General features: G+C 37.9%; 2 protein-coding genes across 2 annotated transcripts; both read right to left on the reverse strand.

Annotated features, from left to right (window-relative positions):
* Window positions 1-24: 24 nt before the first annotated feature.
* atpsckmt (fATP synthase c subunit lysine N-methyltransferase) lies at window positions 25-3,141 on the reverse strand. Its single transcript, XM_044218721.1, has 4 exons — window positions 2,520-3,141; window positions 1,533-1,670; window positions 1,315-1,365; window positions 25-879 (listed from the first exon to the last, which is right to left on the reverse strand). Exons 1-4 carry the CDS (start codon window positions 2,802-2,804, stop codon window positions 658-660), a joined length of 696 nt encoding a protein of 231 aa, XP_044074656.1. The 5' UTR covers window positions 2,805-3,141; the 3' UTR covers window positions 25-657.
* Window positions 3,142-6,912: 3,771 nt separating this feature from the next.
* LOC122886473 (neuropilin and tolloid-like protein 1) lies at window positions 6,913-22,052 on the reverse strand. Its single transcript, XM_044218720.1, has 10 exons — window positions 21,855-22,052; window positions 21,521-21,586; window positions 20,430-20,564; window positions 20,090-20,338; window positions 13,832-13,873; window positions 13,448-13,575; window positions 11,947-12,175; window positions 9,959-10,072; window positions 9,729-9,873; window positions 6,913-8,635 (listed from the first exon to the last, which is right to left on the reverse strand). Exons 1-10 carry the CDS (start codon window positions 21,880-21,882, stop codon window positions 8,098-8,100), a joined length of 1,674 nt encoding a protein of 557 aa, XP_044074655.1. The 5' UTR covers window positions 21,883-22,052; the 3' UTR covers window positions 6,913-8,097.
* Between the last annotated feature and the right edge of the window lie 1,672 nt (window positions 22,053-23,724).

The following is a 23,724-nucleotide window of genomic DNA, read 5'->3' on the forward strand; positions in this document are numbered from 1 at the left end:
GGCACCCAAGCGCAACAAGCCAGCTTTACAGTTGCATGTTAATTTTATTAAATACACAAGCCTAAAAATAGGATACAGCGCAGCAGTTTTCTGTAAATACCATACAAAATAATGTGGTGGACACTCTTCTGTCAGACAGGCTTGCTACATTTGCCAGCTACTTGGCAACACATTTGTCTGGAAAGGATGGTACAATTTCATACATGTATAAACAATGCAACTTTCTATACATAATCAAGTTATACAATCATTCATGGCAAGTACCATTTTTTTCCTATTAGGAATTGAACTTTCTCAAGTCATCACCATTTATATTCTCTTTGATCCCTGATCTGGTTTTGAGTATCACACATGTATCAAATATGAAATGCCTGTTTGATCATTCAGCCCACTTTAGGCATGAGTTTGCAGCAGGAGGCTCACTATTCTGCTGATAATCCTATGATTACTGGAACCAACTGACTTTAACATGAATGTAACCACTCATCAAGGCTTTTTTCATGCTCAATCTCAAACTCAGACATTGATGTATAAAGACTCTACATTTGTAGTGCACTAAAAAAACCAGAGTACAAACTGCATGGATTAAAACAAAAACATCATCGCAGGATTGCAACACGTGATGACAATTTAACAACAAGATCTGCGTGTTTGCATTTATGTGTGTGAATCTGGTGTGTCCTCGTGTTCTGGTGCTGTCTTCCTTGTCATTCCGTGTTGCAGGTGTGATTTAAATGTCTTGGCATCGTACACCCATACAGTGTCTATACCCTCCCCAGCGGTATGTTCAGGGACCCAAGTGGGGAAGGGAAAGCGGCAGGCCACCACCTTGGCTGTTCTTGGTAACTCGCTTGCCAGCTTCAGCTCCAGGTGGTCCATCTGTAGATATAGACAGCAACAATCAGGATATCAAGAGTAATAATTTGTGGATCTGAAAACTTACTTGGCAAGATCAAATATAGAGGTTTCAGTGATGCTGTGGGCCTTCAGCTCACCAAACAGGCTATAAACAGCTGATTGTATTTAATTTATAATAGCTGTCTGCAGTGAACTGAACTGTGCAATTTCTCACCAAGAATGGATGATTTCATCACTGAGTTTCTTAAGAAGCTAGCCAACCAGAGTGCCTGGCCAGTAACTATAAGTTACTACTTGGAGTGCTTTATAGTAGAACTAAGGTTAAAGGAGCTAGAAATAATGTTACTTTACTGTTATAGTGACTACAATTGGCACACATGGCATAAATGATATTCTAAGAAAATATAATCATCAAAATGTTGATAAAATTGCTGTAGGACAAACAGAGGAACTCACCATTTGAGGAACTCCAAAAATGACAACATTGGAGTACTGAGCAAAACTGACCTAGCAAAAGAATCAGAAATAGTGGAAATGACATGGTCAAAAGACACCTTGTATGTTTCCATTATCTTACACTAAGTGATTCCAGATGTCTGTAACAAGAGATAAATGCATTTCCCAGAAATGGAGTCACGAGTAACTACATACTTTACTAATCAGGTATCACTGACCTTCCATAAGTCAGAGATGTGGAATGAGGAGGAGTGGTGGACTCCCTCTCTCCAGGCCTTGTAGCGAGAATACCACACCAGCCAGGGGTTCAGCTCAAAGCCTGTTGCCTGAAACCCATGCTTGGCTGCTCCTATCACCTGCAAGAGGAAGCAGGACAAAGTGAAATTCAATGCATCAGCAACAATGTATCAACAATGTAGCAGCAGTTGGATGTAAAGCAAATCTGGTAACGCTATTGAGAGTTTCTTTCTGTCGTGTTTCTGCAGCACACCTGTTAGATTGGTCAGTTCCCGCGCCCAGGTTTGAATTTGTGCGAGTGGTGCTTTTTTAAAAACATATTAAGATGCCATGGATTGTTATGTGAAATCATCACAACACAAACCAGAAAATGTATGCTTGTTAAGAACTTTAGTCTAGAGGTGAGATGAAAAAGATACAGACAGAGACATTTCAAAGACAGGTTAATTTGTTAAAGGTTCAAATAAAGTGACAAGAACCTGCAGTATCACTATTGTATAATGTAAAGAAATGCTTGTGCAACATTAACTCTGGCACAGACCAGAGAGGTTAGCTTTTGATAGCAGTTCAATAACAGTAAAAAAGAGTGTTATAGCTTTATTATTGCTGAAGGAGGTCAGAGGCAGCAACACTGGTGCTGGAGCTGGTGGGGATTCAGTCTCTTGCTCAAAGACACTGCTTGCATGGCGGGTTTGAGCCGAGACCCTCCTGCTGAAGTCCTCTGAGAACTCAACCACTCTTCTACCACGAAATAATGTTAAAGTGAAATTTCTTTATTAGAAATACATACTGTAGAGTAGAATAAGGTGTGTAATACGAGGCAGATATAGATGAAATGTGATATACCACATGCTAATTGAGATTTGGTCGGTATAATAAGCATGTCACCAACATCATTGTTTACTGCTATAGCAGTACTTCTATGCCTCTATAACGTTACCCACAGGGTACGACAACACAGCACTTACTATCCTTCCATCTCCGCTCCCAATGTCCACCAGGGTCCCTGATCTGCCTCGCAGCACCCCGAAGACATTCTCCACCTGAGCTGTGGTCGCTGGGACAAACGGGAGGCAGATTTTTCTCAGGGCAGGAGTGACAAACGGAGCAGCCACTGCGTACAGAGCGACCAGCGACCCTCCCAGCACCCCCGTCACGATGACACCGAGTCGACTTCTGCTTTTTATCTCCTTCACATCGCTCTTAACATGTCCTGCCGGAGCTGAGTCAAGAAAAAGCTCCTCTTGTGACATGATGCTAGCTTAACGGAAACGTTACGCTTTATAAATACGTAACGTTGGCTAACATTAGCTGAACTTGAACTGCATGAATGACAGCTGGGACTCTGCTAAAGGTTAGCTGGCCAAGCTAGCTACCCAAGGTATATGTCATGAATAAAATTAGATATTATTCAGAGCACACCTGCTCATTATGCTACCCGCTATGAAGAAAGCAAAAAAAATACTTATAATTTAGACCAAATAATTAGTTACTGAAAAAGCGATGGTCCCGTTATTCTACCATCCATGCATTTTGATTTTGAAAGATGATCTGTGCAGCCTTCTTCTTCTTCTTCTTCTTCTTCTTCTTCTTCTTCTTCTTCTTCTTCGTAAAGTTTTATGGCGGTTGGCAACTAACGTTATGGTGCATCACCGCCACCAACTGGAATGGAGTGTGGATCGGGACTCTAACTATACATTCACTAATTATTAAATAATAATAATAATAATAATAATAATAATAACATAAATAAATAAACACACTGCTTTTGCCACCTTTCTTTCAACTTATCCTTAATTGTGGTTTTCATTTCCTTTTTACTGTAATGTCAGTGTGATTAATTTTTATGGCTTCTTTTGCACAGGTGTCAGCTATTTCATTTCCTTTGATTCCTATACGTGCTGGTATCCATACAAATGTCATATTTAGCCCCATCATTTGAATTCTATATAGTGTTTGTTGTATCTCTATTAAGACATCTGGTCTGCTGTCTGAATGGCTGTGTTTCAAGCTGATTAATGACGAGCTGGAATCAGAGCATATTACTGCTCTCAAAGGTCTCACATCTTCAACCCGTTGCAATGCTAACAAAATTGCATCTCTCCTGTATACACTGATACTCCATCACTGATTCGTTTGCCAATTTTAATGTCGAAATCTGGAACTATGAATGAAATACCAATTTTGTTCGCTGTGTTCTCTGAAGCATCTATATAAATTTTACCACAGCTGTAGTAGATACTTTCTGTATATGTCTGTATTATCTGTGGATGTAAAATAAGCTCCTTTTCTTTGTTCTTTTTGCCAAGCATTGTGAGATCTACAGTCGGGTCAGGGAGTATCCAAGGATGTACTACTGGGAGTGATACTGTTGGACTTATGGTTATTTCAGTTACTCCTAGTTCTTTTGCTTTCTACTCAATTGTCCATCCAAAACTTTGTGTTTCTCTCCTCTCCTTTTCCCAACAGGGTTTTAGTGCATCTAGCGTCGGATGATCTTCATTATGTCCTTTTAAACGAACCCAGTAGTGTAAAGATAGCTGTGCTCTCCTTAATTCCAGTGGCATTTCCCCCATTTCCACTTGTAATGCTGATGTTGGGGTTGTTCTGATGGCACCTGAACATAGTCTTAAAGCCTGATATTGAATGTTGTCTAACGTTTTGAGAGATGTACTTGCTGCAGATCCAAACGCTACACACCCATAATCTAATACTGATCTTATTAATCCTTGTAGATGGTTTTCAATGCTGATCTCTCTGCCCCCCATTCACTTCCCACCAGACTTCTCATTACATTTAATACTTTTTTACACTTGTCAGTTACCTTCTGAATATGTACTGCCCATGTGATTCTTTCATCAAACCACAACCCTAGAAATTTAAATTGTTTCACTCTCTCCAATTCTTGATTATATAATTTTAATTTAAAATTACGATCATTTCTTTTTCGTGTAAAGAACATTGTCTTTGTTTTGTCTACTGAGAACTTAAATCCCCACTTAAATGACCATTCTTCTACTTTAACAATAGCCTCCTGTATTTTCTTCACACTAAATTCCAAATTTCTCCCTCTTTTCCATATTGGCCCATCATCCGCCAAAAGAGTGAATCCCATCCCATTCTCCAAATTCAGAAAAACATAATTTCTCATAATAGAAAATAACACAGGACTCAATATACTCCCTTGAGGAGTTCCATTTTCAACAAAAAATTTTCTTGAATAACACTTCCCTATTTTTACCTAAATCGATCTTCCATATAAAAAGTATTTGATCCACCTATACATTAGGCCTTTAACCCCTAATTTACTTAGTTTAATTAATAATCCTTCCCTCCACATATTATAAGCCTTCTCTATATATAAAAAAATGGCCGCTATGCTTTCCCTATTAATCTGCGCTTTCCTTATTTCATGTTCTAAACATATAGCAGGGTCCATGGTGTTTCTACCTCTTCTGAATCCACTTTGATATTTTGATACAAAGCCTTTGCTTTCCATATAATATGTCACTCTTACATTTCTTATTATATAGTTCCAGTAGAATGTCCTTCGATGATTCACTAAGATGATTTATCATAGTGTAACATATCTGATCTTTCCCCGGTGTTGACATCTTGGTTTTCCAGAGAGCACGATTCAGTTCTGCCTGTGTGAATGGTATATTTGTTAAATCATTGGTATCTTCATTTTGCTGTAATAGTTCCTTATTCTCAGCTATTGTCTTTGCCCCTCTTCACTATTATTATTAGAACTGTGAATTTTAACAAAAGTTTGTGGCAACATCTTTACTTTCTCCTCATCTGTCACAGCTGTATTCCATTCATTCTATTTATCATTCCCCATATTTTAGCATTTTCTGTTTCTCTTCTTACTGAGTTACAAAACTTCCCCCAAAGCTCCTTTTTTGCATTTTTAATTGTTTTCTTTACCTTAGCTTGTAACCTTTTACATTCAATAAAATAGTGAGTTCTTTTTTACCATTTTAAATGCTTTATTTCGTGATATTATTACATTTTCATTTTGTCCACCATGGTATGATTTTCCTTTTATGCTTACCTCCTGTGAATCATTTGTTTTGCTGCCCCAAGAATGGCTTCACAAACAGAAATATTTAGTTCATCAACATCTTGATTAACATCAACTTTTTGCATTTCTTTATCACTAATCTTCTTAAATTTTTCCTAATCAACACTGCTGAAAACCCATCGTTCTACTCCTCCAGTACCATATTCTTCTGAACTCAGCCCTACTTAAGTTAATATGGGAAAGTGGTCACTTCCTACTGTTGTTTCTCTTACAATTTCCCACATGCAAATACCCGCCACTGTTTCTGACATTAAAGTAAGATCTATGACTGACTCTGTAGCCTTTCTAACATCAATTCTGGTACCATTTCCATCATTGAGGCAAATTCGGTTTCTGATTTCCATTAGCTCTTCAATCACCTCTCCATTTCCATCATTATAGCTACCGCCTAATGTACTATGAGCATTGAAATCTCCACAACAAATCATTTTTCCTTCTAGATTTACAGCTAATTCCTCCAGTACTACTAATGACAGCTTTTTTGCAAGGATTGTAAAAATGTACTATTTTAATAGTACCATCTTTTGTCCAAACTTCAATTACTATCATTTCCCAATCTTTTCCTTTCTTCAATACTCTATATTGCATTTCTTGTTTCACAAATACTATACAGCCTCCTCCATTTCCCTCCACTCTATCTCTGCGTATACTATTATATCCTTTTTTTTTTTTTTTTTACAAACTCTAATGCTGGCTTAAGCCATGTTTCTTGAATACATATTATTTCCAGTTTCTTTCTGAGACCTTTAACAAATCCTTTAAATTCCTGACCATTTGCTATTAAACGTCTTGCGTTCCTTTGAAGAATAATCATTAGGTTCCCCTTCTGCCTCAAGTCTTTTGTTGATTTATTCCCAGGACAGATCTTTCATAGCCAAGAATTTTTCAGCTCCCTTCACAATTATTTAGATTTTCTCTGTTTTGTGTTTAACTTGATCTGCCAGTTGATTACATGAGCAATGAACAAACCCAGCTTATCTACTGTCAGTTCTATAGTTTGCCCTCTTTGACCTCCTTCTGGTCTTGAATTTTGACTGGTTTTGTCTGTTTCTTCCATTCCCTTTTGTCTTTGCATCGTCTTTACGTGCAGCGCTGTTAAAAGCCCGTAAGGATGAAAAAGGTAAGCTAACGGAGGCTCCTCCCTGCCTTCGTTTCCTGGTCAGTGCCGAATGACAGCCCGCAAGTCCTAACAACAGTCAATAAAACTGAAAAGGAAGTACAAATAAATACACACACGCTCACATTAAATGACAATACCATGGTGCCATGCAGAGTAAAGGAAAAGGAAGATATTTAATGAATAAATAAATAGAGTCATATAATCAACAGAAATAAATCAGCCAGAAAAGGGGACAAAACCAAATTGAAAAAACTGATACACATAAATAAACATCAATAAATACTCCCAAACAAACACAAACAAATAATTAAATAATGTATCAAATACACAGCATCAGAAAATATGTTTCAAGCCCTCTGGGTTTAATATTTGCTAAACAGTACTTTGCATGAAGCATGCTTCTTTATGTGCTGACTTCACTGATATGACTAATATGTTTCCATTATATGCTGTCCTTGATAACATCTGGTTGAATGTCTTCCTATTTGATTCTGGACCAGTGCTCAACACAAAAACAGCTTGTTTGTTGGAGGAACAGGAATAGCCTAAACAGTTGTGACATTTTGCTTGCTTTGGTTCCCTTAATGGAAACACATAGGAAACACTACAACGCACCAACTGTTGATTCATAAAATAATCTCAAATATGATGCAGTCATAAATATATTCTACCCCAGAGTTAAAACTTCAAGGAACAAAAAAAAAAGGAAAATAAGGAGATGTGATGCATTAGAACGGGTGGGAATTCAATTAACCTGTGGTTAGAAATCCCTCTTTGATCCATTCCTGTCAAATCCTGACAGTTTATATCCCTGCCACTCCCATGCATGGTCACATTTCCACAGCAGTGTAATATTCAAGATGTACAACAGTTGCTGCTAAACTCTTTGGCAGAGGGGTATTTTTATTATAATTGCTAGTATGAAATAAGAGACTGTTGTGCCCACATCTTAGAGACCTGGCTCAATCACAACGTCCTGGATCAAGCTATTGCACTCGACAGGCGGACCATGTACATGTATATGTATATAAATAACTGTACATATTGTTTTATTTATTTAATTTTTATTTAATTCTATTCTAAATTTAAATATTTGTATATATGTTCTATGATGACCTTGATTTCTTGATGTCTTTCACAAGCTCCTATACTCTGTTGTATACAATGTAAAACTTCCATTGATTTTGGAATATGAGACCAAGAAACACTAACAAGAGCTGTAAAGATCAGCATTCATTTCTAGAAATACAACAGAAATCTATTTTTTTCTAAAAAGGAGTTTAGAAGTCTGAGATTTTAACCTCAACTATATGTTTTCTTATTTCAACGTTGCCTTACATTAGAAGTCATTAGACAGCGTACGGTGGACAGTGTGGTCCAGCCCTGACGTGCCATGGTGGATCTGATAGTGGTGCATGTGGTGCTGGCTGGTGGTGGGAGCATCATTCATCATCAAATCATCCTCCTCCTCCGCCCTGTACCCCTCTGCCCCATCCTGAGAATAGCTGTGCTTCATCACCAGGATGCTCCTTCGAGCTGCTGGTGTGGTGTGGTGGGAGAGGCGCGGTGACTGCTGGCTCACCATCACCGGTGGCAGCGGTGGCACGAGAACCCCCCCGTCGGCTGCAATGGTAGCGTCTCTCATGCTCAGGTTGCTGCGGCTGCCGTGGACACTGCCATGCACGCTCCCCTGATGAGAGCCACAATGGTGGTCGCGGATGCATTTGGAGGAGGAGCGGCGGAGCTTGTGGAACTTCTCAAAGTCCTCGGCCAGTGCGGCATCAGTCAGGTCGCCGGATGGGGCGTGCCGCAGAGTGCAAAGCTCGTAGTGAGGAGGCTCAAAACCAGGGTGGAGGAGTGCAGGGTCAAAGTCATCTCTGTGGGTAAGTAGAGGAAAGAAGAGACACACACAAACACCAACACATATGATATAGATACAGTCAATGTTCAGGAAAGCCCCCCAAAAGCTCAAAGTATTTCTCAAAATGATTTTAAACCTTAACTAACTTTGATTGTAGGTGTCCAGACCCTGACAAATATGTACATATCCTCATGTGTATGAATAAACAGTGTTTAAGTTACAAAAATATTCACATATTCACTTATACATGAAACAAATTTTAATTTCTGCACTCAAAAAATTCCAATTTTATAATTTGACGAATCATTTTTACTGACATTTAGGTATGGGAATTCTGATTAGGGTTGGAGTTCAACAGCCTAAAATCTGCTTGTCAAAATAGAATGTTTTCATTTCATTTTTCTGACTCAAAAAGGTGTTTTATAATGATATTAATTCTACTAAATAATTTACCTGATATCAACTAAATTAATGTGCCCTTTAGCTGCCTAGCACCATGTTGTATTAACCCAAATGTGAACTTGTTACAATGGCACCAGCAGGTTGATGTCAAGCCCTTGTCCGCAATTTATTAAAAGTAAAGTTTTTAGTAAATCTTTAAAGCTTTATTAATGTTTTTCCTACTTTGGGGCAGTAGGATAACTTAAAAAAAAACACTGACATAAACATGAACTAAACTTGTTAGCAAAAAGTTGCCTATTTACTCATCCAGCAGACACGAAGCAACAGTAGCATTTATTTGGAGTCATGTTTGGGGCACTCTCCTTCATTCTCCTTCTACTGGTGGTTTGGTCTTTACAAACTCCAGAGGGAAATATCTGGCTCTTTAGCTGCTAAATGCTCCACTATGTTCACCAGCTAGTCGCTGTCTGTTGTGTACAGTGGGAACTTAAGAACTAAGAGGAAATGCTGAGTCCGTTTGTCACTACAAACAACGCCTTTCACATTATACATTATGATCATCAGATCCATTGTTTCAATAAAAATATTGATTGGGGCAGCATGTAATTTCCCCCATCGTCTTGAGTACCTTGCCCAAAATACTGAATTTTATAATGAGGTATGTTGAGTTAAGATTTAAATTTCTAAGTGAATTTTAAAGATCTCACCTGCGGATGATGTATTTCTTGCGAGGCTGTTTGATCTGGATGATGACAGAGATGATGAGCAGGATGACAACCAGGCCACAGGTGATTCCAATGATAGTGAGGTTAGTGTGATCCAGCGTGTCCAGGATACTGGCTTTCCTCTTCTCTAGTTAGGGAGATAACATGGAAAAGAATGACTCTATGTTCAGCCACAGCCAATATATGGCGTCTCAGCCTTTGTGTCAGGGTACCTTTGCAGTGATTCTCGTCCCATGGGTAAACACAGTTCTGGATACCGTTGCAGACAAGGGTGTTGTTGATGCACATGTTGCTATGGCAAAAGAAAGTTTCTCCTTCACACGGAGCTGAAAAACAAAAGGCAAGAGTCATGCAGCTGTTGTCCACAGTAGACTGAAAACAAACCAAACCACCACATTTCAAACAGTGACAACCAACACTTTAATTATAGTAATTTTCTGTAATATTTTATCCTTGTGCAGCAGTGCACATTTCTGTTAACCACTGTCATTTGTTAATATTACCACCAGATTGTGCCAAAGTAAGAACTTTCTGATCATAGTGACTTTACAGCTGCATTAATTTTTTTAATGTATTTATTTATTTTGGCCACTTGGAGGCAGAGCAACAAGCTGAAAACACAACATTGACATATTATCACCATGTTATGGTGAACATGTTAGTGAACAATTGCGTATTTGCACATCCAGCAGAAAGTGATTAGCATTTGGAGCTGTAGTGGCCACCTAATGAATGGAACTCCAATATTCACTCTGCTTTTAGCTCTGCTTTGGTCTCCGTCATTTCCTGAGGGAAATAATAAATAAAGGTTCTTTAGCTGCTAAATGCTCCATTATGTTCACCAGCTTTGCTTAATTTGCCTGTCTGCTAGTGATGGTTTTTTAATAACCAAACCACCCAACCCGTTATGAAAGTCAATCCGCATGTGGTGCTGGTCAGGTAACATACAGGTGGTTCATCAAAGCTTTTTTGCTGAAGTATGGTTGATGAGAGCGGAGTTTGCAGGCAGTAAAACCAAAACAATTTACTATAACAGGCCAAAAAGCTCCATAGCGGTTGTCCAGTTTTTTACTAAGCTACCTGCTATAGCTCAATAAACACCCCACTGGAAGGGTTTCAGGACAAGCACGGCGGACACAACTCGAGCCACTTTTTGAGTTTTATTGTGCACACATACACAATAAGCATCCACAAGCTAGTTATGTGTAACATTTAGCTCGTCAATTAACTAATCAATTAAGTTGCTAGGTTGTAAACCTGCAATGAAAACACAAAACAAACATCAGAATTAACTAATGAAATTACACAATCATGAGACATTAATTCTTACTCTGAATTACTAGCACTGCCAGTTTACAGACACTCACCGGCAAGCGTACCAGCCCTGATCAACAACAGAATGAAAAATGAACCTAGGTGGCGCTTGCGCACTGACTAACTTTGCATATACAGATAGACAATCTGGTGACTAGGAACGATAATAAAACATATCTGTAACCTAGTAAGATTATAACATATATGAAATATAACATAAATATGCCTACATTTAGAATAAGATGGTAAATATACACACTTATTTCTTCAAATACCCCAGGACATAATGATAACATCTATCACTTGTAATATACATACGCAAAACAAATAGTGACACCTGCAGTTCTACAGTGGTGGTAATTCTCTGTGGGTTTGTCACTACAAGCAACCCTTTTCACATTACAATTAGTCACTAATTGACTAATTGTCAGCTTTAAAGTAAAGTTGATCCTAAATTTGAAATGGTTTTATTAATAAATGAATGCTTTGATCACAACATTCTGGATTTAATAAAAACAAAACCACCAAAGTAACTGAAGCTGGCTTGATCTAATAAACATCTATCAACATAACTAATAGTCATTCATCATTTGCCTTGATGTGAACATTTATCTTTTAAAGTGAGGATGTCAGTATGTCACAAGGCATGCCCCATTAAAAGTAATGTGTATTTCTCTGATTTGGACTAATACACCTTTTCTAAGCAACCTTTTTCAAGACTGTTAGTGGCATTTTTAATGTTGGAAGAACCCCCAAGTAATATATAGAGAAGTAACCAAAATGCCGTACTCACTGTGGAGAAGCTATAATTTCATTTTTGTGACCTCACATATAGACAAGGCACGACATAATATGACATAAATGGGATTGACAGAGATTCACTCACGTTCATGGAAGGTTGTGAAGAGGATCCTGAATTTGCTCTTCCTGCTTCCCTCGTCTGCCCACAGTCTCACCACCCCTACAGAGGACACCAGCATGACATCGTTGGCCACCGTGGAGCAGAACTTATTCTTCAGGTGCTCAACCGAACTGCTGCCGTCGTAGATGGCAACAAAGTTACGTTTGCACTCATTGGAGTTGTGCATCTCATACTCTAGAAAACGCATGTAGATCTGTGGGTAAAAAGTTGAGTAGAATCAAGAAAAGGTGCAGTTAATGGACCAGGCTTTGATGACATTTACTCCTGCAGGAATGTTTTCTTCTAATGCTTTTTAAAGGAATACACCACATTGGTTTAACAGATTGACTTACTTTTACTTACTTACTTAAACCAGTTAAATCATTAGTTTCTTCATGGCTTATGCTAACACCCAGTGGTGGAATGTAACTAAGTACATTTACTCAAGTACTGTACTTGAGTACATATTTGAGGTACTTGTACATTACTTGACTATAAAGATTTTATGCTACTGTATACTTCTACTCCACTATAATTCAGAGGGAAATATTGTACTTTTTATTCCACTACATTTATTTCACAGCTATAGTTACTAGTTACTTTTCAGATTAAGAATTTACATATAAAACATATGATTAGTTTATAAAATATGATGCATTGTTATAGAAAAACTACCAGACAGTATAAATAGTTAAAATAAGCTCCACCTCGACAACATCGAAATGCTTCTTACATGTTATTGCATCACTAGTAATATTCTAATAATACTCTGAATGGTGCCATTTTGCAAGAGTATTTTTACTTTTCATACATTAAGTACATTTTGCTTCAAATACTTCTGTACATTCACTCAAGCAAAACATCTCAGTACTTCTTCCAAAACTGCTAACACGTTTGCATTTTAGCTAACATTAGCATGGCCTGTAAATGAAAATGAGAACTTGTAGAAGCGGTAAAACTGAATGGTTAATCATAAATTTTATGGAACTCAGTCATTTTCGAGTAGGTAGATTGTAAAAATGTAGCTACACAATATATGATACAGGTATAGCGTTGGTCTACTGTCTCAACAAGCAAACACGCAGGTCCTAATGAGCAGCAGGAAAACCCCCTAACGTGTTGGTTCTTTGTTAAAAATTATTTGTAAAAAGTAGAACTTTTGTACAAAAAGTGAATGAAAAAAATAGTTTTTTAAATAGAATATACATATATATTATGTTGTGTAGTAAATTACCACATTGTCCCTAGTATCTCATGTGTTAGAGAAGTTGTTTTAGCTAAGTGTTGCATTCTGTGAGGTTGTCGTGAGAAGGACAACATGGCATTTAATCATTTCTTTGAAAATGGATGTGTTGGAAGTGCTTGAATGCCATAGTAAGTTCCAACCTGCCCCTATCCAACCACCTGAAAGTTGAATTAATTTTATACATAAATAAGTGCAAACCACAAGTAACAAACAGCCACCACCAGTTTGACATATACAGACCCTAGCTCTTGGTGGAGCCCTGATGTACCACCTGCAGTCTACAGCCTCAGTCTGCAGCGCCCGGCCCTCTCCGGCTATCTGGGTGGATTCCACAAAGCCTTCTGGACCGCTCAGCTCAAACTCACAAACTGTGGACAACAATTTTTTTGTTAAAGTAATGCTAGTTTTGGGACTGTAATATTTGACTGTGAAATTGTAGAAAGAGTTTTGGCAATATTATCTCTTCAGCAAAAATGAGGACTCAAAAACATAAAATAAATGTAGATAATCATTTGTATGAACAAATATGTTATTCAGTTAGCAGTATTACATTTAATCAAAGCTGCTGACCTGCAGCGGGTCTAATATTATGTTGTGACATAATAACATAAGTTGAATACTCACATGGCAGAGCTGGCAGTTCCCCAAGATCTTTGAACTCAGGATCTAAAAGCAGAACATAATATTGATAAAAACAAATACATCTTTGTAACATTTACTCAAGTCTTTCCACAATTAGGGGACATATTTCAAAATGGGCTGCAGGACAAAGTTTGTGTCCCACACTGAAACAATTTCAAACCATAAATACATGGTTACACAAAATGCATTTCACATTGTTATTAGAGATAAGTTTCAAATATGTTCTTTTTTAAATTGATATTAATCTGGATGTTATTATATTAACTGCTAATTGTATAAAAGTGGATGGCGTTACAGATCCTGGAATTGCTGATGTTCTATTTTAGTACTGCCTGTGTCCAGGTTCAACAGTTTTGCACAGATTTTTAAACATATCCAAATCTTATCTGAAGTATTTGGAATGTGTGTGTGCAATATTCACTGCAACAAATTTTGTAAAGGAAAAGGGTAAAGATCAAAGAGAAGTAAATCTAGTACAAAGGAAAAAAAGAAAATACCACAAAATAACAATGACAATATTAAAGACATATTTCAAAACATAATAAAAACACAGCTGGTCAAGGTTTACATAATCTATATACCAGCACATTGCTCTGCCCTCATTTAAACTCCCCTGAAACCCTGATGCCCTTCATCAAAGAAGAAAAACACACACTTCGCATTAGAAAGGGAAGAGAAATTGTGTTCTAAACCTTTGTGCTGATGAATCTACTTGCTGGGTGGATTATAAATCCTGATATACCAGCTTAGTTCAGGACAGATTAAGCCCCACCAGCAGTGACGACCTGGTGATAAAAACGTCACTTCTTTTTTGTTTTCAAAATTCTCCTTGATGTACCCAGTTTGATATTGTATGACGGCAAAATCCATACTCAATAAAATACCAAATAATATAACATATACAAATGACACCAAACCAAGTACAGCAAAAATGTGTTTTAAATGAAGCAGTGTGGAGTGGAGAGCGAGGACTTTTTAAATGAAGTTTATTTTAAAACCATAATTTCTCACATCTTAAAATATTTTTAGCATTGCTAATGCAACAGATTGGTCAGTAGCTGTGATGTAAGAACAGCAGGTGATGGCTGAGGCTCAAATCAACAAGGACTCTTGTTAATCCTCTCATGTTTTTTACCCCTGCATCTGTTTCAGACATGTACAGATTATTCAGATACATTCCTGTTTGTGTGTGTGTGTGTGTGTGTGTTGCAACAATGCATTCCCAGAGGCTTTATACCTAATATGAGAAAAAATGTAAAGATGAGATGAAGGCAAGATATAGGATGGTTTATGTAAATCCTCTCCTAGTATTCAGTTTGAAAATGTGTGGTACACACACGAACATTGAAAATTAATACACCTCTATATTTACTTAACTAATGTGCAATCAAATAACATAATTGGTATGATATTTGCCTATTGGATGTTTAATTTTACACTTTTCCACTGTCTGATAAAGGGATGTCAACTGCAAAGGCTTAAAACATGAGCTAGGCATAGGGTATATGGAATAAGCAAAGTTTGCCACGACTCCAGTTACCACAACACGCAGTTATCGCCACTGTATTTATCAAATGCAACAACATAAAGAACATCACCTTGAGAAACGTGCAACAAATTAGCAAACAGTTTCCTAGTAACTCTTCTTTTAGCTCTGGTTTGCTCTACACTAACTCCAGGGAAAAGATCTGGCTATGCAGCTACTACTGTAAATGCTCCACTATGTTCACCAGCTAGTTGCTAACTTTGTCTGTCTGACGTTTGTTGCTGCACAGGTAGCGTGGGCTTTTAGAGCTTTTTCACTGAAAAAAGCTGCCTGCTGTGGCAAACCAAAACAATAAAGTTGCCGGACAAAAACCAAAACAATGAGCTGAAAGACGCTAAAATGCTCAGCAGCTGATGGGAACTCCAGAGTCTGGTGATCATTTTCAGTGGGTTCATCACTGCAAACAACCCCTTTCACATACAAGTAGTCATGTGATCTATTGTTGTATATAAATATTTATTATAGCCACTTTGAATATAAGGAGAAAAGTTCATCAGGGGGAGCTTAGATACAGATGAGGCACAGCTCAATGTCTGGTTACACTACTAAAGCAACAATGAGGCTGCATACACAAAAAACTGACATTAAAGGTACCCCGTGGACTTTTTGACCATTAGTGGTGCTATAGAACAGTTTTTTTTATGAGTGGGTCCTCATTTTGTTTGCCTGCACATGCACTGAATGTAAACTTCTGTTAAGAAGAAAACACAGGGAACCTTTAAGTTCTGCTAAATTACTGGCACACTCACAAAAGTCAGCAAAGTTAACAATGGATACTCTGCTAAAGTGTAAGTAATGTTAGCATTGTGTAGTAGTTGCACAATGTGTCTACAGTGTGCCACTGCCCTGCAAACTAGCCTACATAGACATTAAATGCATTTAGCTATAATTTGCGGAGCCCCTGATTACTGGAAAGGTGATGTTCTTTCATCTTGCACGCACAATGTATTATCTTGTCCACACACTTGTGTGTGTCATTTTTCTGGAAAGCGAAAACTCAGAATGTGCCCATGCTCTTTCACACTGCTCACAACTGCATAAAAAAAGTAGAATTATAACTCCTCCTTATATGGCTATAACATGCTTAAATACAAATGGCATCAAAGTCTCAGTCAATGAAGGGTGCATTGACCCTTTCAAAAATACCGCAGTTTTTAAAAATGTATGTAAGCACGTGTGCATGTGGGTGAATTAATTCTCCCCTGCCACCGGTGATGAGTGGAATTAGATAGAGAGATTAGCATTTGGCATGGGAGACTCATTACATTTGATGCAAACAGACGGAAAACAGCTTAATGAAAAGTAATGAAATAAGGGATAGGGATAGCTCATGTTTTAGGAGCCTGTTTTTAAGGGGAAGAGTGCTTGCTCAAGTGTTTCAGCTTCTAAAAATGTAAATGCTTAAATATGCTTAGTAAGTTGTTAACACTGGAAGGTAAGATACTGTAAAATTTTGTGAAATAATACAGAAATTGTGCCTGATGTTTTCAGAAAAATAGCAGGTGGCCTATAAAATCTGCTGTTAATAAAGCCTCTGCCTCGGACTCCCTTAAGCTGCTACTGCAGCTCAGTGCTGACAAGCTGTATTCCCCTGAAGACAAGCTTTCATTAACTGTGTGTGTGTGTGTGTGTGTGTGTGTGTGTGTGTGTGTGTGTGTGTGTGTGTGTGTGACTGAGGGAACAAGTGTCTGTGTGTCTATATATGTGTGTATTTGCGTGTGTTTGAATAAATGCCCCCCCCCTTCCCTTGTCAGCTGCAGCTGGTGTGCCTGCACTACAAATGGAAATGAGGGTACATTCACAGCAGCATGCGACCAGACCACTGTTAAAGTTGCAATATGGAACTATTCACAATTAAAAAACAGCACTGCCTCACATCTTTTAATGCAATTTAAGGATTACAGGGATTCTCTGTGGTATTGATCTTATTCAAGTGCATATTACAAAGTGGCAAATGTGTGTAATGTGTGTTTTAATTGGACAATATGGTCAGCCAAATGGGGCAAAAACAGAAAGGGGGAGACTGTGTAAAAAAGGTAGCCACTTTTGGCATGTGGCAGCCAACAATGTCAAACTCACAGCAGGGTGGTGGATTGGGAGAGTGCCAAGGAAAGGAGTCGAAGGCTTAGAGCCGTAGTAATACTCTAAACATCAACCCCTCCAGCCAGACAGAGCTGCAGCTGGTATGATATAAGAACAACAACATAGCACAAGTATTTTCTACTTTTTTTTTTTGCCACACTCCCAAAAGGAAGTGACTGGGGAGAAGAAAAATGAATCGTCGTTTCAGTACCCGAAAACAACATATGCTTATGTGACCATGTGATCGTTCTCTAACCATAACCAAGTGTTTATTATTGTAACCATGACGACGGAGCTCCCCTAACCTTAACACAATCATTTTAACCCAAACCGTGATCTTTCCTGGAACCTAACCAAGTCGTGTTTGTGCCTAAACCTAACCAAACCTTAACCATAGCATTGTCACACCATAAAACAGTAACAGTGAGTTGTAACAGTTTTGGAAAGCACAGACAAATGATGTTGTCCTATTGATAGGGGCATCAGATAAGGAAAGGTTTCTATGTGTTGCTCTAGATGGCATGGACAAATGACATATTTTGTCATTTAATTGGGACTTGTTGGACTGGGCCTTGGTCTAACGCAGGGTATATGCATAGTGAAAGAAGTTTAACTGTGTCTACAAGTTACTCTAGGACCCTCATTTACCCAAGAAGCTAAACTGAAACTAAGCCACTATTACAATTCTTTTTCTATAAAGACCTCTCTACAGTATGTACTCAGTTGCTAGTTAATTAGGTACAACTAGCTAAAAGGAATGTAGTCTTATAATGTTCAGTTTTTGAACTTTTAGAGAGGTGTTGATTCAACTTTGTTATTTTGGAGGTGTAGTTTATGGTGCTTTTGAATTGTAGAGCAATAATACTGAGAGGTATTTTTATATTTTACAGACTACATACATCTTATAGAGCGCTTGTCATGCTTTACATGACAAATTAAACAAGTCAAAAAAGAACCTAGAAAACTACAACACAATACAAGCGTAGGACAGGACATAAAATCAAACATTAAAAGCAGTTGAAAAAAAGTTAATCTTTACTGTTAGCTGTGTCATATATTTTCCCTAAACTATAATGGCTGGGATGCACAGTTTCCAGTGTCAAGTCAGACCAGTGTGCCACAACTTAAATACCCAGTGCTTTTATTATACACAGAACTCCCAACAAATTCAAAACTTTGTAAAAAGGTCTTATTTTGAATGAAACCAGTTCCAGACCTCTGAACAGCCACATCTCTGACTTTTTCAGAGATTCAAATATATAAAACCAAAGTTATAAAATTATTCAGTTTGATTATTAGGCCGCTTAACAACTGGAAGTTTCATGCTAATTTTGTCAAATCAGAACAGACTTATGACTTTTAAAAATGCTTTTCAGATGGAACATTACGTTCCTCCATAAATAAGATTGTCGTAAGGCGGGGGTGCTATATGGAGGTATGTGGACCCAAAAGCAGATGACAAGGAAGCGGTCCCAGGGTGAAATAGCCGGATGACTACCGTGTTTATTGTTGGGTGGAATGCAGGCAAGAACAGGCAGAGGTGAGCAGACAGGTAATGAGCAGACAAAAGCCAAAATCCAAAAATCCAAACAAGGTTCACGGGAGAACAAAGAATCCAACACAACTCACAGACAAGGGCTCGGCAAGGAACAACACCACACGTACAACAATGATCCGACACAGAACAAAGAAAAGACCCAGACTAAATACCCAAGGGGAGGTGAGACAACGAGACACAGGTGCAAACAATCAAGGGAGGACCAACAATCAAAACTGGAGGGAAAACACAGACAGGAAGTAAAAACACAAGACACACAAGGGAAGGAGACTACTACAAAATAAAACAGGAAGTGTCAACACCAAAACTACCACAAAGATTATGTGACAATAGAACAAATTGGATACACTACTTTCCTTTCTCTTGCTCAAAGTACAACTGTTTTGGCTAAGGTTAGGGTTAGGTTATGATAAACCTTTGGTTATTGGTTAAGGAAGTAGAACAGTTTGATTTAGAGTTAAAGCAGCACTAATTGATTTTTTTGGCCACTTTTTTGGGCAAATGTTTTAGCATACAGTTGCTTATTTTCGCTAATGTTGTCTGTCTCCTATTTGGTGCTGGGCAGGTAGCACACAGTGGCTAAAAAAAAAAAAAACGCTGCGTGCTGCTGCTGGAAACAAGGTTGAGACTGAACCAAAAACAGTAAAGTTGCAGGCTGCAAAACTAAAACAATGAGCTGAAAGAAGCTAAAACGCTCTGTAGAGCTGAGGGGAACTACAGAGTCAGGTGATAAATTCTATGGGGGATCATCACTATGAGCGACCCCTTTCACATTATCAGAATCAGAATCTGAATACTTTATTGATCCCCAGGGGGAAACTCTTTTGTTACAGCTGCTCACTATCACGTCAATGCACACAGGAATAGAAGTACTAATAGAATTGAAATAGAAATAATAATAAAATAAGTCCGCAACGAGACAAAAAGTAAGAAATAAGAGATGTAACACATAGTCATTTGATCCATTTTTAATAAATCAATATTGATTAGTGCAGCTTTAAATCCATGTTCAGAAATGCAGCCCCCTCATTCAGATTACTTTGTGATCACTCACCTTGTGTGAAGTTATACCGGGCAGAGAAACCAATGGCCTCCAGTTCACTGTCTGCCACAAACTTGATGTACAGGTACCTCCCACTGGAGCGGACATATGCTGGGCTTTCCTGCCCACAGTAGCGACCGATGATGGGTGAGAAACCAAAAGGCCCATCGCGGACCTCGATGTGGTCGAACTTACACTCCCAGGATGGTTCTATGGAATACTTCTCATCAAAGAATAAGTCGACGCACTGTCTGGGAGAGGCTGGAGCAGCAAGAGAGGTTAAGAGAAGGTGAGATTAAGAGCAGAGGAAGTGAAGCAGGAGGGCTAAAAAGAAAAAAGATGAAAATCTCACCTTCTATAATGTAGACACATTCCCTCTCAGGTGGATATTTCTCAGGGTAGTTGGGTGAGGTGAAATACCCTCCTTCTGGCTCCTTTATCCAGGTCCCACACTGCCCAGCCGGTGTCACACCTGAGTTGTTCTTTACTGGAAACACAGGTAGACAGTGTACAAACAGAGAGACAGGCAGATGAAAGTGTTTAGCTCACCACATGTTGGACAGTTGTTTTTAATTATCATTTCGTCCTTTTATGTGTCTCAAAATGCAATTTAAAGGGTGGATTGGTTGTTGTATAGACTGTATTTTACTTCATATTAGAGACAGTAAATATAACTTTCTGGAATGTTATTTTTAAATTCTAAAAGTACAGTTAAATTAAGTTGGTTTAATTAAGTTGCTGTGCTTGTCTGTTTCCTATTTTTAGGAGAGTACACACATAATCAACCCAGCCACTACACATTCTGACACATTAAAACACAAACAGGAAAGTTTGATTTTTATTATCTAGTAATGTCCTTCTAAGTTGAACGAGGATGAATCAGCTATGATTCTCCAGTGAGTGGTCATTAGAAGATTGTCAACACGCTGATCTATTGGTCTACCCAGTGTCATTTTTTGGATTTGTGAGAACATACCCACCTTGCCCATTTGACTTACGTTAGACGATGAGGTCAGGGTTTGATCTAAATCGATATGTCACTGGATAATAGTACTTTGGATTAGATAAAGTACTATTATCACACTCACACTATCATATTAGAGGTATAATTCTGAACTAGGGCTGCAACTAACCATTATTTTCATTATTTTGTTTTTAGTCGTTTAGTCTATAAAATGTCAGAAAATTGCTTGATAAATGGTTTAATTATTTGATTAACAAAAAAGCTGCTCATTATCTGAATCACATTTCAATCATCTTGGTTTTCAAGGTGAGCACTGCAACACACTGTTTGATATGAATCAAAATTATTAATGTCCAAATAAGTAATCCATATTACATTTTAGTACTGTTCTCAATTGATGGGCTGTAACAGAAAATACCCAAAGTCTTAGAATAGTTGATAGTAAAGCATGAACAGTGACTCAGGATGTGATATGATACCTTGAGCTTTTGTTTTGGTAGCTGAGGCACCTGACAGCTCAGGTGAGATGAGGCTTGCTGCTAAAGCTGAGAGAAGAGAAGAGATTAAAGATTAGGATTTTTTTTTTTACAACTTGTCCGAAATCTGATTAAACTTCTTAAAAAAAAGTATTAAAATCATAGACTGCTGATAATACACCAAAAAACAAAAAACGCAACAAAGAATATTGCTGGAATAGCTACTTATATCATATGGTCTACAGGATTATAAACTTATGGTTTATCATGATTTCTTCACGAAATTTGATACGTCTACAGTCAAGCTGCATTGTGAAACATACAGGTGTAAACTTACCGATGTGTAGCAGAAGTTTGTACACCATTTCTGTTCCCTGAGGATGGGTAGCGCTGTCTCAAATATTGCCATTAAATTGTTTTGACTAAACGTCCCATTATTGGGGAAACGTGTTCTTCAGCCCATCAGTTCCTCACAAAATGCGCCAAATCCGAGAGCAAAGAGTTCGACATTTCCGTCCCTCTCTCTGTCTCCGTAAGAGCTCAAAGGATTACACTCCAGTCCGCCACAGACCTTCACAATTTTTGCTCCACCTTTAGGCTGCATTAATCCTCTCATAAGATATACGGCCATTGACAAAGCTGTGCCCGTTTAAAGTGGGCAACTGACAATTGCCCTGTGTGTGTGTGTGTGTGTGTGTGAGTTGAATTATAGTGCCTTCACCCTCTAGGTACCTCAGCACCATTATCAAAGATACAATTAAAAATATATAGAATTTCGAAATGCAATTGAATTGATTCATTTTCTAAATGTAGTTAGAATTATTTTTTAATGACTGTTAAAGTTTTATGTAAACATATTAATCCCCTTGGACTGTATGCACAGTGGATGTGCTCCATTGGTGGAAAAACGTTCCATTACTTAATTCTTACTTAAGATTCTTTAATTAAGTAAAAGTAGTAATGCGTTGTAAAAATACTCCATTGCAAGTGAAAGTCCTGTATTCAAAATGTTACTTAAGTCAGGGTAAATTTATCAGCGAAATGTACTGAAAGTATCAAAAGTAAAAAGTCTTATTATGCAGCAGAGTTGCGCAGTATTACATTATTATTTACTATATGAGTGGATTATTATTACAGATCCATTAACATGTAAGAAGCATTTTAATGTTATAGCTGATTGAGAGGGAGCTCAATACTGTTTAATGGTTTAACCAATAGAAATGCATACTTTTTTGGAAACTGATGACTATGTTTTGTCTCAACTAGCTGTCAGGTAAATGTAGTGGAGTAAAATGTACTATATTTCCCTGTAAAATGTAGTGGACTTGAGTGTACTTAAGTACATCAATTAATGGAAGCTTTGAGCTTAATGCCATTAAGATAGTGGTTGGCTTGTGCAAACATCCTCCTGCCTGGTCCCTCATTGATGAAAAAAGCTACGATGAAAAAATTACCATCTTATTGATTAGTTTGGATTACTTGTTGTAATCACAGAACTGTCATGTGCTTTTGACTGATGAGCATCAGTTACATGTATGTGCTGCTTGTTGCCCATGCCTTGGTAATGAATAATAGCCTACCATACCTACGGTGTCCAACAAGGGCAAACGCAATGCAGCTTAAGAAAACACATGCAAATAGACAAAACACAAGCAAATTTTAAAAAACATCTTCATTAATTTGACAACACATGCGCAACATTCAGAAAACACACTGCAAAAACACACAACCCAACCAAATACACGAATGCACTGCAAAGACAGACAACACAACCAAATCACAAGCACGCTGCAAAGACATATAATGACAACAGAAGTGTTTCCAGGGGCCACTAAAAAGTGCTGAACATGACTTGGACACATGTGAGTTTCTGACTTCTGCTACTGCTCTACTCTGCACATGCGCTTAAAGTGACCGCTGCATGTGCCTCGCAAGATCTTGCAGAGCTATAAAGTGTAATTCTATCAGTAATTTTAATGGTTTGTGAGGAGATTTAGTGTTTATGACAGATATTAACCTTTACTATCCTACCACCAGTGTTGACAGATGACCTGTAGCCTGCATGATAATCATATAGGCATTATTTGACCAGAAATATCCCGAGGTATAGGCTACAGAAGGCCAAGCATTGTAATGATAAAGAGATAACCTCAGCTTCGATGTTTAAAAAGTTACACATCACACAGTATCAAGTCAATTTTTACTTA

Source organism: Siniperca chuatsi, linkage group LG13 (assembly GCF_020085105.1).
Source record: "Siniperca chuatsi isolate FFG_IHB_CAS linkage group LG13, ASM2008510v1, whole genome shotgun sequence".
Taxonomy (NCBI): Eukaryota; Metazoa; Chordata; class Actinopteri; order Centrarchiformes; family Sinipercidae; genus Siniperca; species Siniperca chuatsi.

Bases quoted from the DNA above. Each gene is read 5' to 3' on its own strand.
- LOC122886473 (XM_044218720.1), bottom strand. From the start codon at position 21,882: ATGGTGTACAAACTTCTGCTACACATCG. The intron at 13,576-13,831 runs GTGAGTATTCAA...TGTTGTCCACAG, and splicing joins GGAACTGCCAGCTCTGCCAT to TTTGTGAGTTTGAGCTGAGC. The intron at 12,176-13,447 runs GTCTGTATATGT...TTTTACCCACAG, and splicing joins GGGCTCCACCAAGAGCTAGG to ATCTACATGCGTTTTCTAGA.
- atpsckmt (XM_044218721.1), bottom strand. From the start codon at position 2,804: ATGTCACAAGAGGAGCTTTTTCTTGACTCAGCTCCGGCAGGACATGTT. The intron at 1,366-1,532 runs GTCAGTGATACC...TTCTTTTGCTAG, and splicing joins ACATCTCTGACTTATGGAAG to GTCAGTTTTGCTCAGTACTC. The intron at 880-1,314 runs GTGAGTTCCTCT...CTATATCTACAG, and splicing joins TTTTTGGAGTTCCTCAAATG to ATGGACCACCTGGAGCTGAA.